We start from the raw sequence: 17,464 nt of genomic DNA on the forward strand, positions 1-17,464 counted from the left end.
GACAAACCCCAGGGCTCAGTGCCAGGTGTTTATTTCCCCCCACATGTGGGATTGCTCACATACACAACACACACAGGCGTTGGCACCATGGGAGAGAGCAGCACCCCTGGCCTCTGAGGGGAGGACAGGGCTTTTCTCTCAGCCCTTGGCCTCATGGAGCGAGATGGGAGAGGAGGACGGCTTCTTTCTCCTGCCCTCACTGGGGACTGAGGGGGCCCATAGGCAAATCCCACCCCTTCCACCTCTCAGCCAAGGAGAAGTCACCTTGGTGACATGTTTAGTTCCAACCATTACAGTAAGTGGAGAAGGGATTGGCCTGGTCCCAACCATTACAGGGTAAGGTGTAAACGGTAAGGAAGAGGTATAGTTTGGCCACAAAGGGGGCAGGTGACACCATCAGAAGCATGTGCAGGGTGGGGGTGGGGGTAGGAGCACAGTTACTGAGCTTCTGAGCTACCTAGTCCCTGGCTTAGCAGGAATAGGGGAGATGGATGGGCTTATTGTTTGGCGTTGATGATATCCACAAACTCAGGCTTGAGGGAAGCCCCACCCACGAGGAAGCCATCCACATCAGGCTGGCTTGCCAGCTCTTTGCAGGTTGCTCCAGTCACAGAACCTGGGAAGGGAGAAGACAGAGGGAATGGTCAGGGAAAGGACAGGAGGCTGAGTTCACCCCCATCTCAGGCGGGAGCCAAACCTGTTTACCTCCGTAAATGATACGGGTGCTCTGAGCCACTGCATCAGAGACGTTGGACTTGAGCCATCCCCGGAGCTTTTCATGTACTTCCTGGGCCTAGAACAAGAAGCCAGACCAAGTAAGCCCTTTTCTGCTTTTCACTCAAAGGCTAAAAGACCCTGGGCCCCAATGAAGAAAGGTAGTGTGGGGCAAGGACCCACAGATCTGAGCCAGAATACCACAGCTCCAATCCCATCTAGACCCTGGAATGGATGTCCTTGGACAAGTCACTCTCCTCAGGGCCTGGGGACTCCTGTCTTTAAAATGAGCAGTTGGTTCAGATGATCTCTGTTGCACTCTAGTCCTACCGAGGCAGGTAAGATGGAGCAGAGCTCTTGGTCTCAGTTACCTGTTGGGGTGTTGCAGTCTTGCCAGTCCCAATGGCCCATACAGGCTCATAGGCCAGGACAACCTTGCTCCAGTCCTTCACGTTATCTGTGAGACAGAGATCACAGATGGAAGGGTTAATGGGAAGGAGCTGGCCAGCCTGTAGCCCAGGGAATGAAGAAAGATGGTGGCCTAATGCCCCCTGGTGGCTGTTGGAGGAACTCCAAGTGGCATCTAAACCATCTGGGCAGGAACAGACCCGATATGGAGGATGCAAAGGTTCTCACCCTCCCCCTTCCTTTCCAGTGTCAGCATGGAATCAAGTCAGGCCGCAGAGCATCTCACCCTACCCTCTGTGCCTCTAGCCCTAGCCAGGCTCAAAGGTCCCCTTCTCCAGAGTTACCTGCGATGACCTTGGTTTGCTCGAAAACAACCTTCTCAGTGATGCCAGCTTCCCTCTCATCTAGCTTCTCCCCAATGCAGGCAATTACTCCGAGTCCCTCTGCCAGGGCGTGGGCCACTTTCTGTCCAATCAGCTGTTGAGTAGCAGATCTGGTGAGACACCCCTCTTGGAATAAGGGGTCTCTTACCTCCCATTCTGGTTACTCACCTCATCCGACTCCCCAAAGACATGCCTTCTTTCCGAGTGCCCCAGGACTACCCATGTGGCTCCGCAGTCTTTGATCATGCCAGGGCTATTGGAAGAGATAAAACCATGCTTCAGGAGAAAGCCCACCCTGTAGCCTCTCCCTCAACAAGGAAAGTGAGGGCACGGTCCCCACCCGCCCCTCTCCTGCCTGCATCTCACCTGATCTCCCCAGTAAAGGCCCCGTTAGTCACTTTGTAGCAGTTCTGTGCAGCCACAGCAATCTTGGCATCTAGCTTCTGCCGAGCGAAGTCGATGTAGGCAGTGGGAGGTGCACAAACCACTTCTGGAGAAATGATGGCACAAGAGGATGAGGTCACAAGGAAGCCCTTCTTCAGACTCCATCCGGTGTTCTGGAGTCCTCTTGCCTTCACCTGATTTCTTAGTTCTCCCTATCCCTTCTCACTCCAGCAAGATCATCTCTGTCCACTTAGCAGCTCAGGCTGGGCCTGTACCCAACTCCTTGAGCCTTCCAGGTGTCCCTGGGAGGCCATGGCCCTGGCCCTGCCCTCTGCTCTTTAACAGCTGTGGTTCTGATTTCTCAGGGCTATTCTGGGCCTGGGCACCTCCTAGACTCAGCATTCTCTTGAAGCCAACCATGCCTCCCTTCTAAAATTGTCCATCCCTACCACCCCCAGGCAAGGATTTTTAGCAAAAGCAGAAGGAGCAGACACTCCTGGGGTTTGTACTGGGGTCTGGGGAGCATAAACCAGGGCCTCTTTTGATCAAGCCCGGGTTTCTGTGAGTTAGATGAGTGGGAGGGTGAGGGCTGAGGACAGCACTCTGGGCCCGCGGGTGGCACGAAGTTGACTGGCTCGTGGAGGCCTTGCGCTTTCCCGTTTCCAGCCTGCACAACGCTGTGGGATCGCTCCTCATTCCCCCAAAGCGCCTCTCGTCTGGCACCTGCTCAGCCCCTTGGTCGCAAGGCGGGCGTCATCGCGCCGGCGAGGGGAAAGGATGGCGCGGGGAGCGCAGGCCGCCGCCGCCCGGCCGCCGGGGATTCGGCCCGCCCCGCGAGGAGGCGCGAGGAGGCGGCGCGGGAGGCGGCGCGGGAGGAGGCGCGGGGAGGAGGCGCGGGCTACGTGCGGCGGCGCACGGGGCGCACGGCCCAGGGGGCAGGCAGCTGGGTCCCCGCACCGAGGCTCGGCCTCCTCCCCCGCACCCCGGGCGGCCGCCAGCAGCCCGCCGTCGCCCGCAGGGGCTCGGCTCCGACCCCCGTCCCGAGTCCGCACCCCGGGCCGTCTCCCCCACGGCGACCCGAGAAATGCTCTCCCGCCCCGCGGTCGGACGGCACGGCTCGGTGCGGCCCGGCTTTCCGCTGCGGCGCCGAAGTCCCGACCCCGACGGCCCTCGGGCGCGGCCCCGCACCCAGGGCACGCGGACAGCGGCCGCCGCCCCGCCCGGCCTCCCCCCGCGGCCCGCGAGGCTCACCGGTGTCGGCCGGCACCTTGGCCGCGTTCAGGGTGGTGATGAGCTCCCCCAGGTTCTTCTTGCGCCCGTTCATCTTCCAGTTCCCCCCGACGAAGAACTTCCTGGAGGGCGCCATGGCGCTGGGAGCGACACACTGAAGGTCAGGAGCACCGCGCAGCCGCTGCCACTGCCCGCTTATGTAGAGCGCCGCGAGCCGGAACTCCGCCTCCTCCCCGCCCCCGGCCACGGCTCGGCCGCCCCCGCCCGCCGGGAGGCCCGCCCGCCGCCGCCGCCGCCGCCGCCGCCGCCGCCGCAGCCGCCGCGGGGTTCGGAAGCGACGCCCCCCATTGTGGCGGCGTTCCAGGGCGGCCGGGGGCTCGGGCGCCGCGGAGCCACCGCCTGGCTTGGGGGAGGAGGCGGGACCCGGCACTCGGGGGCGCCCCACCTCACGATTCCAGCACCCCCGAGGGCCGGAGGGTTTCCCCAGGGGCGCCTTGGCCGGAGGGTACGCTGCTGGCGCGGGCTGAGGGCGCTCCGCGGGGCAGGTCTCCAACTCCGAGGAAAGGACCTCCCTTCCCCCGCCGGAATAGCTGCATCCCTGATCGCTGAGCAGGCACCTCTGACCTGTGGGGCGGGGTGCGGAGTGTCGTCCCAGTTACTGGGCCAGTGGCAGGGTTCAGAGCGGGAGGGACGGTCCACACTGCCTCGAAACTGCAGCGGAGAGAGAGGCAGTTCAGACCCCCTCCGTCCCCAACTCCGGGGGTCCCCCCTCTGCTCCAGCTGGCCCGCCCCACTGGAGACTGCAGGGCCTAGGGGACCCGAGACATCTGGGAAATAGCCACTTGGGACCTGTCCAGTGTGGCCGCTGGAAGGCAGGTAGTGCCTTCACCCCCCACGTTTGCTCGGTGTCACCCCCCTCCACTGGCTCTGATTGGACAGCCCCTACCCCTCAGCGTTCCTCTACTGCCCCCATGTTCACCCCACCTCATCTCACACTCCGCTTCCCAAGAGCTCTAGAACTACTGAAAAGTAGAGAACAGCCAGAGGAGGGGGGCAAAGAGGCAAGGCGCCCAACGGGCTATCTTTCCAGCCCCAGGCAAGGTCAGTCTCCCCCAAGGTATCAAAAAGGACACGACTTAGCCATTATACTTTTATTCACATCGTGTATTTTGGCATTTTTCCAGAGAAGGGGCAGGGAAGAGACTGGGTGGGGGAAAGACAGGCCGGAGGGCAAGGGGGACTCCCATTTCCTTCGCAGCCCTCCCTGCCTGGCCACACAGGGAGCAAACACTAAGAGGGAGGGGAGGCACAGATGCCCCCTCCTGTGGAAGAGGCTGCATGAAGCTGCACCCACGCGCACGCACACACACAAACGAGCCCCCCTCCAAACCAGGGGCCGGCAGGGTTACACAGAGAAGCAGAGCACTGTGGGTTCAAGGAGTGGGGTGGGGGGGACAAGGAAGTCTCCTCACAGACAGGTGGCCGGCCCCTCCCATCCCCCTCCTGCTCTATTCCCAAAGTCTCTCAAGTGTCCCCCGCTTTGCTTGGCCATTCTCCTATGGCCTCTAGCTTCTTCCCTGCTGCTGAGGACAAAAAGAAACAGGGTACAGAGCAGGTGGGGGGGGGGCTGATGTCCATCGTCCACCCATCAGCCCCTGTCCCTCATGCCAGATGGTCTGTCCCCTGTCCTCCGTGGTAAGGGCTCAGGGCAGGCCTTTAGCTGGCCACTCTCTGGTAGAAGTAGATGTAGCCCAGGTCCTTGGGTGGCTTCTCAGAGGCACACACTTTCTGGTCATTGTAGATCACCCATCTGAGGGAGTGGGGAGAAGGATGAACAGACTGGGCATCCACTTTGCATCAACTTAGTCTCTGATACAGCCCCAGAGTTGATCCTGGTGATTCTGGGGCAAACATTCCCAACACCCTCAGCCTGGGCCCCAACACCTGCAGTCGAGCTGCTACCTGCATGAGGGGAGCACCCAATCTCATTCTCCACCCAAGTCCCTAAATCCTTCAGTATCTCTGCGGCCACCCCCACCCATTCCTGTCAGGCCCAGGTCCGCAAACATTTTCTGGAAAAGGGCCAGACAGTAAGTAGTTTAGGTTGCATCGGCCATCCGGTCCCTGACACAATTACTCAACTTCCCTGTTGCAGTAGGAAAGCAGCTACGGATGATACATATGTGAGTAAGTGTGGTTATGCTCATTAAAACTTTTATTTATAAAAGCAGGCGGCCAGATGTAGCCTTGAGCTGTAGTCTGCTGAGCCCTGCTATCAGGCATTCTATCAATTTCTGGTGTATCTGTGCCATCCCCCCACCCCTAACCAGCAGGCCTTTCCCTTCTCCCACAAATACTCTAAGGACTTCCAGGATGCCCCCACCTGTTCATTCATTCCCACCACACTCCCCAGTTCAGAACGTACCCTGCCAGCCCCTCACCTGCCTTCCTTCTTGATGTGGCAGACATAGTGACCACACATGGTAGAGGTGCCCATGTGACTGATGAAGGCAAAGAGCTGATACTCTAGAGGAGACAATGAGAAGGACCCCTGAGCACCAGTCCAAAAGATGCATCTAACAGCCCAAACTCAGGATGCCAATCTCAGGGACGGGGGGGGGGGGGGGCAGGGACTCGGTCATAAGTCTGTCTTGGCCTCCTAGGACCCCACCTTCGCCTCCTAGGACCCCACCTTCAGAAGCCACGTCAGTGGAAAGAAGCTCCTGACCCTGCTGCCACCTGAGGGAAGCAGAGTGGCCCTGCAATGATGAGCTGGTGGCAGACTGGCTAGATTGCACTGGCCTGTCCTGTTTCCCAGGGACACTCACTTCCAGGGCCATCCCGGACTTTAGGTCCCACCGGCACAGACTCGGAGATGGAGTCGGCAGCCGAGCGGCCCTCCGAGATGTCCATGGCGGCTTCTGCATCCAGGTCATCGATGTGACTGAAGATCCAATCCACGGCCCTTTCTAAACTATTGTTCTTGGAGAGGAGGGAAGTGTTACTCTTTCCAACACGTTCCAGGCAAGAAAACCACTAGCGAAGGCCTCAGCTACTTCAGGACAGCCACAGAAACATGGAGCCTTGGCCTTGGCCACGGCCACCTCATACCGGCTGTCCTTCGTCTTGCTCACAAAGGACAGAACCTCATCCCCACTCCCTTCTTTTCCCCACAGGCCCCGGGTCCTCAGCTGGGGGCAGCCCATACCGTGGCCCGAAGTGCTTTCAAGGCCTGGTCCCGGGAGAAGCCCATGGAAACGATGGTGCTCACGCAGTCTTCTGGTGGGGGGTCAGCTGCCGCACTGGTGGAGCCGGGCCCACTGGAGCCAGGCAGGATGAGGGGGTTTGCAAAATCTGCAGAGGTGAAGGGGTTGACGCGTGTGTGGGAGGACGGTGGCCCTGTGCCACCCTGCTACCCACCCCTGCCTACCTGGATCGTCCATGTGTGACATGACCCAGTTCATGGCAGCCTCAGCCCCACTGTTGCCCGTGTAGTAGACAGCTTTACGGCAGGCATCCATCGGGAAGCCCATCTCCACCAGCTGGATGATGACTGATTCATCCAACATGGGTGCTGCGGCGGGGAGAAGTGAGGGCACGGTGACCTAACTCCTGAGGCCACCATCAGCTCCTCCTGCCTCCCCGCTCTACCCAGCCCTCTCCCAACCACCCATGCCATGCATTTTTCTCCCACAGCCTGGCCCCTTACTTCAGAACTAAAATGACAGCACAACACAATGTGGGGCCAGCAGTACTAAAGACACAGAACTGATGCTGAAGATCTCCCCAGGGACCCCTTCCATGCTCATTCTCCCAGAATGGGCCCCATTTCTGGAGTATGCTGCCTCTCCCTATCCCCAAGCAGTGAGGTGACAAGGGTAAAGAGGCAACTGGCCAGCGCACCTGCCAACCACACAGAGAATGTGGCTGGGAGTGCTCTAGCCGGTCCTCATGTCCATCAAAAGAGGGCAGGGGAAATTTCAAAGGGAAGACAGGAGAAACATGAAGGACAAGGACAAGGGGAGGCAAGCGGAGAAGACCCCCATCAGCAAAGGAGAGAGACAGGCAGGAAGAAGAGTCACTAACATGTCGGAGAGGAGAAGTGAGGGGAGCAGAAGGAGTCTTCGTCTTCGTTGCCATAGAAACCAAGGCTACCTTTGGGCTCATCCGGAGTGACCAGGGGTGGGGCAATGTCAGGCAGCTCCTCCTCCCCAGGCTGCAGCCCTGTACCCCTCAACTGGGAGATGTCTAGCTCCTCTGGCATCTCAATGGACACATCTGTAATCAGAATGGCAGGAAAAGGGTCACCTCAGCAGCTCCCTGGGCCCCTCCCCAAGAAAGTACTTGGGGTTTCTCAAAGCCCTGCCCCACACTTTGGCGCTGCTTTGAGCCAGTACCAATCGCAGGGGTCCTCATGTAATACAGCAGTGGGCCTGGGAATCAGGAGACTCTAGTCCTAAATCAACCTCACATGCTCTATGGACAAGGACGGGGGCCTCCGACTTGTCCCACAGAATGATCTCGTACCTCTGTGGGTCTCGACTTATCTATGACGTGAAGTACAATCAGTAGTTCTCAAAAGTCGCCAGGGGCTGTAAGCTTCATGAGAACGGTTTCAAGGTTATCTAAATGAGAACCTCTTAACAAGTATAAAAATAAAACCCTGAAAATCGTTTTTGGTTGTAAATCATCACTGTAAAATCAAGTGTTTCAATATTTTTAGCCAGTGCTTTTCAAACTTGACTCATTTGGAAACATTTAGGGTAATGTTTTCCTCCTTCCGGGGAAAGGTGGAAGAAATGCTAGTTTACACACAGTGAGGCCCCTTCTTTTTCTAGCATTTTCTACATAACCTCCCTCACTTGTCCCAGCCACCATACCCAGTTTCTTGGGCACCCAGTCTAAGCCGAAGGTGAACTTCTTGATCTGGATGACCAGGTAGTCAGGGAAAGAGGCAAATCGTGTCGTCCTAGGGAAGAGAGAATGTCCTGGTACCCAGAGAATCCCAAAGTTCTCTCCTGGAACCGCCACTCTGGGGTTCAGCCTCTTGCTGGTGGAAGTCCTGATAGCCCAGAAAATAGTCCATATTCTTATGTTGCCCTGGGCAGGCATCAGAGCATCTGCAGACAAGGAGCAGCAGAAGCCAGAGGCCTGTTCAAGGGGGGGGCGGTGATGGCTGAAATCCCTTGAGACTGAAGCATTCTTTCAGATCTTAAGCTTATGCCAACAACAGAATTAGGCCGAAACCTAAGGTCATTTGCTAGAAATCCATATTCTGTTCAAAACTGATACTCTGTGCCTTTGCTCTGCCAACGTTGAGGGGATGAGTGGATGGAAGCTGACTACCGTGACCCTGTACCGCAATAAAAGAGGGAGTCGGGGGGTGGGGCAGGACAAGGTGATGTGGCAACCATCCACATCTACTCCTGCTCGGGGCAGGGGGCCTCTTGCTTCCCTGGGGGCCAGATTTCAACCCCAGCTGACGCAGCCCTGGGAATCCAACCACAAAGGGATGAGAGAACAAGAAAGAGGTAGAGTATCTGTGGGACTGTCCTGACATAGGCCTGAAACCTTTGGTGCAGACCACCAGGACTTACTTGACAGCTACTGATTTGGCCTGCAGGGCTGTGCTCCAGAAGTCGTCCACCTGCTCCGGGGCCCCATAGGCCTCCAGGCAGGAGCTGAAGGGCACCTGAGCCCGGACCAGTTCTGGCAGTGGCAGCTTCTCCTCCTCAGCTTGCCGCTTCTTTTCCTCATACTCTAGAAGCTCCTCTGGTGACAGAAGTGGTGGGTGAATCCTTCAAGGGCTACGTCTCTTTCCCTCCTCAGCCTCACCAGACAGGCTCTATGTCCCTGACTGCTTTAACTCCTCCACCCTCCCTCAAACCTGCGCGACACACACCCATATGTGACCTCGTCTCTCGTCCTCAGCGTAAAGGTCATCCTGCCTCCCCGAGATGGCCCAGCTTCAGGCCTCTGGCTGGGGGAGCAGGGTACACAGTGGGTTCTGCTCCTACAGGGCACCCAGGCACTCTTCCTAGAGCTTGGAGGCCCATGGCACCCAGGCCTCGCTGAGAGCAACTTGCCTTTGTTGAGGGCCGCATCCATGGGCACAGGCAACTGCATGATGTAGTCCACTCGCTGGGTGTACTTCACCTTCTCTGTGGCCAGGCACTTGATCTTTTCCTCCACCAAGAAGCGGAACACCTCATTAGGATTTTCAGAGCTCCGGCAATTCCTCTATGGGAAAGAAGCAGGGTGGGGAGGTCTGCACAGCCAGGGAAGGGGATGGGGGCCTGAAAGAGTCGCTGAGGGGGTCAGAGAGAGAGAAGAGTGGGAGGGGGTCTACCACTAGATCTTTCCCTAATTAACGCCCCCTCCCCAGTTCTGGCACCGTGATATACTAGGACACTATAATGGAACATGACTGTATTTTTCTCTATAGGTGATACGCATCCTCATATCATTTTCTTTGGGTGCATCCTTCATTCAGCTGCAAGCCCATCAAGTGTAAGGATCATTGCTTAGCTTTACTGTTCTCACAGGGAAGGCCCAGGGCGTGCAGACCCCTTGGCTCCAGGGGTGGGGCTGGTTGGGGCCAACTGGAAAGAATGGTCAGGAGAGAGAAGGGAGAGAGAACTTCGGGCAGATGGAGGGAGTGTGGAGTGCCCTCCCTTACTCTCTTCCCGGCTCTTACCTCCACCATGTTGATAAGGTGAAGAAAGAACTCTTGGGCATCCTGCTGCCGGTTGGTGGAGAACTCAGGGTGACCCTTGCCAATGAGGGCCTTGAACATCCGAGGGGCAATGCCATCTTGAACTTCCTAGGCAGAGCAAGCACAGTGATTCAGCCGGGGCTCAAGGGGCCACCAAGGGGCCATGTTTAGACATCTCCCAGACCTCAGTTTCCCCATAATTCCAGACTGAAAGGAGAGTCCCAGACTCACCTTTTGTTCTGGCACCTGCTCCCCATCGCCTGATTCTGGCGCCGGCTTGGAATACTCTCCCGAGAGAAGGCCATGGCCCAGTTTGGCCCTGCATTAACATCGAAGAGAACCATTTAGCTTCAACCAACTAATGATCGCCTGACATATCTCTGTGCCTTCCACCTCCAACTCAGCCCCTGCTTACAGCCTTTAGGCAACCCTCTGAGATGTGAAAAACCTTAGATTCCCCCCTGGAACCCAACTCAAGACAGACAGCAGGGCCAGAGGCAGACATAAAAAAATGCCGTCCACCACAGGTGGTCATGGGAGAGGAAAGAAGACACATGGGCCACAAGGCTCTCAAGAGCCTTTGAACACAGGACCTGGCTACATACACCTGGGTGCTGAAGTCCTGGGTAGGGTCCGTTGGGGCATTCTGGAAGATCTTCTCCAGTTTATCCACATACCTAAGAGCCAAGAGAAGCATAATCAGAGGTGCTCTGGCCTGGATTCCAAGGGAGAGGGAAGGGAGTATAATCCACTTGCTCAGGAAACAGGCTCCCCCCTCAGTGGGGAGTTACGTGGTTGAAGCACAGAGTCTCATCTTCTAAGCAGCCTGCCTTTCCTCCCCTTGTCAACTATGCCAACATGCAATGTATTCTGCTGCATTATTTCCTGGCCTCCTCCCCAGGAGTGAGCCCAGGGAGGGGAGAAGGCAGCCTGGGAGAAGGGGAAGTATGGTTCGCATTCCACAGGATGGAATGGGCCAACATGCTATGAGGTTTCCACACATGTATTAAGTCCTTCTCAGTTAGAAGGCAGACTTACTTCTGTTCAGAATGTGTCTTTTTGTCTCTCCTAGTGTCCCAGGCTCTCCCCCCACCCCCCAAGTGCTACATATCCTTGTTTGGTCCCCATCTGCTGTCATTGGTCAAAAGCAAAGAGTACCTCCTCCCCCGAGTCAATCAGGAGGCCAGGGAGCACGCTGGGATTCGGGGTTCTGCTCTTGGTGGGGCTTGCATGGCTAGGTGACCATGGTGCTCTAACTGATGGAAGCATACCAGCCACAGGGTGACAAGAATGAAGACCGAGCTACAACACGGAGGTACTGACGGTAGCCAAAGGAGGAGTGTGCCTAAAGGCTGGCATCTAGGAGAGCTGCAAGGTCAGGGGTACAAGGCCTAAGGGCCAGGCATGGGGAGGGGGTGCCACTCACTTCCTCTGGAAGTCAGGGATGCTGAAGAGCACCTGGACCACAGAGTTGAGGTAGCAGCTGTTACCCAGGTTCCGGATGCCTGTGTAGCCAGGCCCAAATAGGGGCTTCAGAGGCACACCGGACTCCTGGATCAGCTCCCATTCGCCAATGCGCTGGTTCATATCTATCTCCAACTCCGTCATCGTCTTATCCGTCTGCAAGGGAAGGTGCATTTCAGACAGGGTGAGAAGCTCAGCCCCATATTTTTTCACACTGATCCCTCAGAGGGCCCAGGACGGCACCCAGCTGAAGCTACAAATCTGTTCAATTATGGATTCTAACGTGGGAGACACACTGGCTAAGCCTGGTCCCAGCTCTGGAAGGCCATGAGTGACTGTCCCTGAGACCTGTTAGTCATCAGACCTCCACTTGGGTGAAAGAAAGAAATGAAGGTGAGTCCTTCCACTCGATGTATTTTTTCCTTCTGAAGTCACCCCATCTTACCCCTCAAGCTTCACTTCCTTGATCCCCGCGATGAGCCAGTCCTCCTGCTGTACACTACTTCTCTGTCTCTCTACCCCTCTCTTTTTTTAAAGATTTTATTTATTTACTCATGAGACACACAGAGAGAGCAGAGACATAGGCAGAGGGAAAAGCACGCTCCCTGTGGGGAGCCCAATGTGGGACTCGATCCCAGAACCTCAGGATCATGCCCTGAGCCAAAGGCAGATGCTCATACGCTGAGCCGCCTAGGTGTCCCACTTTTTCTTTTTTTTTGAGTAGGCTCCACACCTAGCATGGAGCCCAACATGGGGATGGAACACACAACCCTAAGATCAAGACCTGAGCTGAGATCAAGAGTCAGACCTTTAATTGACTAAGCCGCCCAGGTGCCCCTCTACATCTCTTTCACAGCGCCCACCGGTTTGTGGTTATTCACTCATTTGCCTGAGCAGACAATGAATGTCTGCCTTTCCATCTAGAATGTAAATTTCTCTTATTCATACAGTGACTGGCACATAGTAGGTACTCCAGTAGCATTCAATGGATGAATAAATTATTCTAGAAAGTTTTTTAAAGGAAGCACAGATGCCCTGGGGACTAGGATAACTGTGGCAGCTGTTGTGGATGGGCTACTTCAGCCTCTGGCCAGGAAGGGCCCTGGCAGGCAGGGATGAGAATCGGAAGCTGAAGGGGGACCTCACCTTCTGCATCTTTAGCATGTCGATGCCAAAGTGGGACAGGTGCTCAGCCAGGTTGGGGTCCAGGACCATGTCATCCTCATCATATGAATACACATCTAGGGCGGGAGGCAGAAGCAGGGTCAGAAGAGGTGGCTCTGGACTGGCCTGGCCACCGACCAATTCCATTCCCTGCCCCAAGGGAGCATTGATGGGACAGAAGGAGGATCCCAGAAAGGTAATCCTCACAAGCCTTTCTGAGACTGGCTGTCAGGGAAGGGATGACTGAGCATGAGGGCTGGAGTTTCCTGGGACTCTACCATGTAGGATAAGGTGCTAGGGTCGGTGCTAGGGTCAGATGGGATTGGAAGGATACTCACTAAACACATAATGCTGGTGATCTCTAAGAAAGGGACTGGGATTTGGGGGGCCTAACTGAAGATTTAGTGTTATCTGCAATATGTTCATTGTTAATCAAGAGAACGTACTGATGTGTTACTCGTGTCATATACAATGAGTAACAGTTAAGCACACTTCAGCGCAGAGGGAGCCAGAGGAGGGAGGGAGTACCAGCTCCGTCGGGTGTGATGGTGCCCAGCTTGACAGCTAATGGGTAGCCTGTCTCCCTGTAGTGCTCTACGGCATGGTTGTTGCCACCACTGCCATCGAAGTAGCGTCGGCCACAAAGAATGGAGCCATCTGTCAGGTTGAGCCACAAGTTCTCTCTCATGTCACACTTGGAACACTTCCAGCCACTAAGCCAGGGAGAAGAAAGTTAGCTGAAATAGGGGTCAAGGGTATCTGGGATTGGCCCCCTGCCAGTCAAAGAGCTCCTTCCTTCTCTCCTCTGGAGGTCCCTTTGCTGAGCTCATCTCCCCCAGTCTCCCTCTGGCTCTCTCTCCCACCAGATCCCCCAGGAGGGGGGCCTCTCTGCCCCTGCTCTGGGGATTGTGCTCCAAGGTGGAGGGGCCAGGCCTCACCAGGGAGGGATTCGAGCAGGGTTGTCCAGCTGCTTGAGGTTGAAGGCATGCTTAGACACCTGCCGTACTTCCCCATCCCACGCCTGTACCTCCTGCTTGCGGGAGGCCGAGTCAGCCGACAGTAGGGCCTCCACCGCACTGGTCACCTGGGGGAAGCAGAGGATCAGAGACGGTCCCTGGCCCGCCACCCTCCCACGCCCCTCCAGCCCCTCCATCTCCAGCTTTCTCAGTGGCTTGCCCAAGACATCACTGCTTGGGCCCCTGCCTGCCCTAGAGCTCCTGGGAGGGTGGGAAGGTATTCGCACCCGATCTCTGACGAGGTCAGGCAGGCCCCCCAACCCATCCCGGGCAATCTCCAGGTAATCCGGCAAAATGACAATCTTCACATCCTCATCATATTCAAACTTCTCCTCACTGAGGTCAAACCCGCCTTCCATACCTGGTGAAACAGGGAAGAGAGAGGGTAGGACAATCACCACAAGTAAATGTCCCTCCTCTAATACAGCATCTCATTTTGTCCCCTCCACTGATCAGGCCCATTCTTTTGGGGGTTGCCAGCACCTCTGAGAGCAAAAGAGACCAGCTCAAGAGGAGGAGGACTCTAATGGTGCTCACCAATAGCCAGCCGGGTGGGCTTCTTACGCGGGGGGTCTCCAGTGCCTGTAGTGGTGTCCTCCTCTTTCTACAATGAGGCAGGAAGGACAGGATCAGCAATGGGTACCAGGGAAGGGACAAGTGGGGAGGATGGACAGGGCAGAGTCGATTAATCTTGGAAGGGAACGGAGCTTAAAAACAAGACAAAACAAAAACACACATGTGCTGAGTTCTAATGATACAAACAGAAATAGGTGGGAAACTGAGGCCAACGGGAGGTCAGAATGGATGAGACAGATTCCAAATGGAGGCCCAGTAGCACGTGCCCAAATGTCCCCAGGCATTGCCCCCACCCTGTCCCTACCGGGCGCCGGGTCCTCCGGAGGTGCAGGTAGACTCGCTGGCCCGTCTTGTTGAAATGTCTCTCCACATACTGTTTCCCAAAGCCCAGGAATGTATTCATGCAGATGTAGAGGCCACCCTCAGACTCCTGCAGCGCAAGAGGTGGGGACAGAGGATGAAGCCTGGCTAGGTGGGGAAACCAAGACCCAGGGCCAGACACTGCCTGTTTCCAAAACAAAGCTCGGTTCTCGAGCACCATGTGGCTCCTAGCAAGTCATTTAGCCTTTCAGGCCCTGGTACAGGGTGAAGATTCTTCCCATTCTCCGCTGACTTTGATAACAACCAAGAAGGACCCCAGGAGCTGAGCAACACCTGTCAATCACATTCCTCTTCCTTCCGGTCTCTTCTTTGGGCTTTGGAGCCTTCCAATCAATTGTAGAGAACTCCCTTTACCTCCGTCCTTGAGGTAAATGGAAATCAAATACCATGGACCTCCAGTGCTAGTGCTTACATTCAGAAGGAAAAGGGGTCCTTTCCTGGGAGAGGAAAGACCTGCATGTCAGACACGGAACCTAAACCAGGGACACAATGACAAACCCTGCCTAATCTCCAGGACCAGAAAACTTTCCAAACTGGAGGAGCAGAGATTCGAGTACCTGAACAATACACCCAACTCCTGAGCTTGCCAGCAAGCCCAGACTTTTCTTTTTACCACACCCTACAAGGGTGTCAGACCTTGGTCCACACTGAGAGAGAACTCTCCTTTCCTGCTAAAGCCTGGCTTCAGGGTAACAGTGCCTTATCTGGGGCTCACTGCTATACTTGGGCCCAGTTCGACAAGGCACATGAAGACCAGCATTCTCCAACCACCACCCTGCTGCCTTCCTTTTGACCAATAACTAAATCCCCACTGAAGTCCATCAACTGCCAACCTCAGAGCCATTCCCTCTGTAGAAGAATCTAGCAACACCTTCTGAGACAGTTAAAACACATAAAACCCAGGAAGAAGACAGGGAAAGACAAGGGCCCAACCTAAATCACAGCTAAGGAGGGAGGATGAGCTGCTCTAAAATGCAGCAAATCTGCTAGTGCCTTTGTGAACAGTGATGGATAAGGTGGAGGAGGTAACTGGAGAAAACAAGAGTCTTCCCTCGGATTCAAGCAACGACAAGCATCTTCTTCCTTGAATAAACGCCTCACTGGCCTTGAAAAATTCTCTGCTGTGATACGAAAAATAGGGCATCGTCTAAGGCAGTTCCTGGTCCCATACACTGCTCTGTACCACTTTCTAGAACAGTATGGATTACAATGTTCATGAGCAAGTGGAGCATTTTTCATCAGGGAGATCTAATAAGCTCTCTTCTACCATGAACCCAATTTGAAGATCATCAAACATGCCGGAAGTCAGTTAGGAAAGCAACTAAGCCACACTGGAGATCTCCTGACTTGGGATGAGAGAAGGAAAGTATAATAAGCTTACAAAAACACCACTTGGATATTTGAAGCAGTTACTAAGGAGAGACAGGCAGGAGTGTGAAGAGGGAGCCACTGACTTCTACCATCTGTTGGTAATTAAGAAAAACCTTTCCCTCCTGAGAAAGACAGTCCTTCACCAAGCCTTGCACTTGATGAACTGGGTGGCATGTCAGAGCTCGGCGGTAATCGAACTCCTCTGTTGGAAATAAAAAATGCTGGTTTTCCCAAGGCTTGGGAACCCTCGAGCACTGCTCTGAGCCGTCCTCTTTTAGCTCTGCCAGAGCTCCAGAGACTCCAGAGAAGCAGCACATTGTCTGAGGCTCAGATCAAAGCCTAGCAAACCACGCAAACCACAAATCACAGTGATGATACCGAACTGGGCCTTAGATCATGTTGCTATCCTCAGCACTGGCGATGCATTAATGAAGCCTTTCCACTCTGACTTGCAGTTTTCCCAGCCATGAGCTGGTCTGGCTGAACACCCTGGGCAGGGCCCAGCCGCCGTGGGTCGGGAGGGGTGGTGAGGGGGGCGGGTCCCAACCAGGCTGCTGCCCTCTCAGTTCAGGCTCTGGCCAGGCCAAAGGCTAGTCTCTGCTTGGTGGTGACAGGGGACGGCAGAACTGCAGGAAGGGAGGTTCCGGGTGGAGCCTGCAAAACGTGAAGCATGGTGTGGGTGGAGGCTTTGTCTAACTAGTCAGGAGTGGGAACAGGTTGGGAATGGGGTCTTAGTATCCTCCAGAAAAACACCTTCTCTCTGGGAATACTTTGAAAAGGGCCCCCTCTGCTCTCTGTGACGGGCGGGGGGAAAAGAGACGGGGGTGGGGCCCCAATTCACCTCAAAGGAGAAACGACTAGAGCTCTCCTCCCTTCTTTCCTCTCCTCCCTACCAGCAATGACCCACCTCCCCGCCCCCTGTCCACATTAACCATGGGTGGAGTCTCTCTAACTAGGCCCGTCTCAGACCCGGCCTTCTTCACGGTCACTTCCAGACTACTAGGCGCGTAGCAACTGCAGTCCCCACCCTCCAGCCCTCACCCAGGCCCCGAACAGTGCGGGGTCGCCCCATCCCTCCCACATCAGACTACAAAACCCGGGGAGCCGTGCGCGGCAGGCAAGGCCAACTCCCAGGCTTTCGCAGGGGTCCACTTGGGGGATGTAGTCCGACGATCGGGATGCACCTCTACCTTGGAACGGCAATGAGGGGAGAGAGCGACTACGATCCCCACAGTGCTCCACGAGACCGGGAACGGGTGAGGCGGGCGCGGTGGCTTCCGGGGGTGGTAGTCCCACGACAGCTCCAGCTAACTAAAAGCAACGGCAGGGAGGAGCGTGGGAGACTACAAGTCCCATGGTGCATCGCAGGGAGGCGGTAGCTCAAGCCTTGCAGGCCCCGGCAGAATGACCAGGGCGATGGAAGAAGTCGTGCTCGCTGCGGGCGTGGGGAATGGGCTTACCGGTGTGTCGAAGGAGAAGGCGCACTCGTCTTTGTGGACCCGGTCTCCCGCTTTAGGAACCCGGATCGTCGGTAATACTGACAGCAGCGCCTCCTCACTCAGCTCCGCCATGACACCGGCAGCAGCTCCTCCACACACAGCGGCTCCCACCGTTCCCAGTCCCCCACCCCCTAGGCTTGCCGTCCAATGAGCACTACT

The 17,464-nt window shown here is 56.0% G+C and overlaps 3 protein-coding genes and 1 long non-coding RNA gene across 5 annotated transcripts in view; 2 read left to right on the top strand and 2 right to left on the bottom strand.

The window, feature by feature from the left end:
- Nucleotides 1–17,464, top strand: part of PHB2 (prohibitin 2) — a gene marked incomplete at its 3' end in the record, with an annotated part of 124,993 nt that overhangs the window by 78,331 nt on the left and 29,198 nt on the right. The window lies entirely within an intron of this gene.
- TPI1 (triosephosphate isomerase 1) lies at nucleotides 16–3,338 on the bottom strand. Its single transcript, XM_077871262.1, has 7 exons — nucleotides 3,141–3,338; nucleotides 1,872–1,995; nucleotides 1,674–1,758; nucleotides 1,467–1,599; nucleotides 1,086–1,171; nucleotides 706–793; nucleotides 16–616 (listed from the first exon to the last, which is right to left on the bottom strand). The coding sequence occupies exons 1-7, from the start codon at nucleotides 3,253–3,255 to the stop codon at nucleotides 498–500; spliced, it is 750 nt and encodes a 249-aa protein (XP_077727388.1). The 5' UTR covers nucleotides 3,256–3,338; the 3' UTR covers nucleotides 16–497.
- LOC144297326 (uncharacterized) lies at nucleotides 3,470–7,794 on the top strand. Its single transcript, XR_013364361.1, has 2 exons — nucleotides 3,470–5,302; nucleotides 5,783–7,794. It is a non-coding gene; the product is annotated as an uncharacterized LOC144297326 (long non-coding RNA).
- On the bottom strand, nucleotides 4,256–17,460 carry USP5 (ubiquitin specific peptidase 5). Of its 2 annotated transcripts, none has more exons than XM_077871266.1 (20): nucleotides 17,267–17,460; nucleotides 14,359–14,484; nucleotides 14,016–14,082; nucleotides 13,706–13,839; nucleotides 13,401–13,546; nucleotides 12,991–13,175; nucleotides 12,445–12,539; nucleotides 11,261–11,454; nucleotides 10,440–10,511; nucleotides 10,066–10,153; nucleotides 9,817–9,942; nucleotides 9,206–9,359; nucleotides 8,717–8,891; nucleotides 8,000–8,088; nucleotides 7,206–7,397; nucleotides 6,550–6,693; nucleotides 6,328–6,473; nucleotides 5,948–6,101; nucleotides 5,561–5,645; nucleotides 4,256–4,929 (listed from the first exon to the last, which is right to left on the bottom strand). In XM_077871266.1, exons 1-20 carry the CDS (start codon nucleotides 17,375–17,377, stop codon nucleotides 4,836–4,838), a joined length of 2,577 nt encoding a protein of 858 aa, XP_077727392.1. In that variant the 5' UTR covers nucleotides 17,378–17,460; the 3' UTR covers nucleotides 4,256–4,835. The 2 variants fall into 2 exon arrangements, with proteins under 2 accessions (XP_077727392.1, XP_077727393.1); XM_077871267.1 differs by having other exon boundaries at nucleotides 7,275–7,397; nucleotides 17,267–17,459.

This window comes from Canis aureus, chromosome 25, assembly GCF_053574225.1.
Source record: "Canis aureus isolate CA01 chromosome 25, VMU_Caureus_v.1.0, whole genome shotgun sequence".
NCBI lineage: Eukaryota > Metazoa > Chordata > Mammalia > Carnivora > Canidae > Canis > Canis aureus.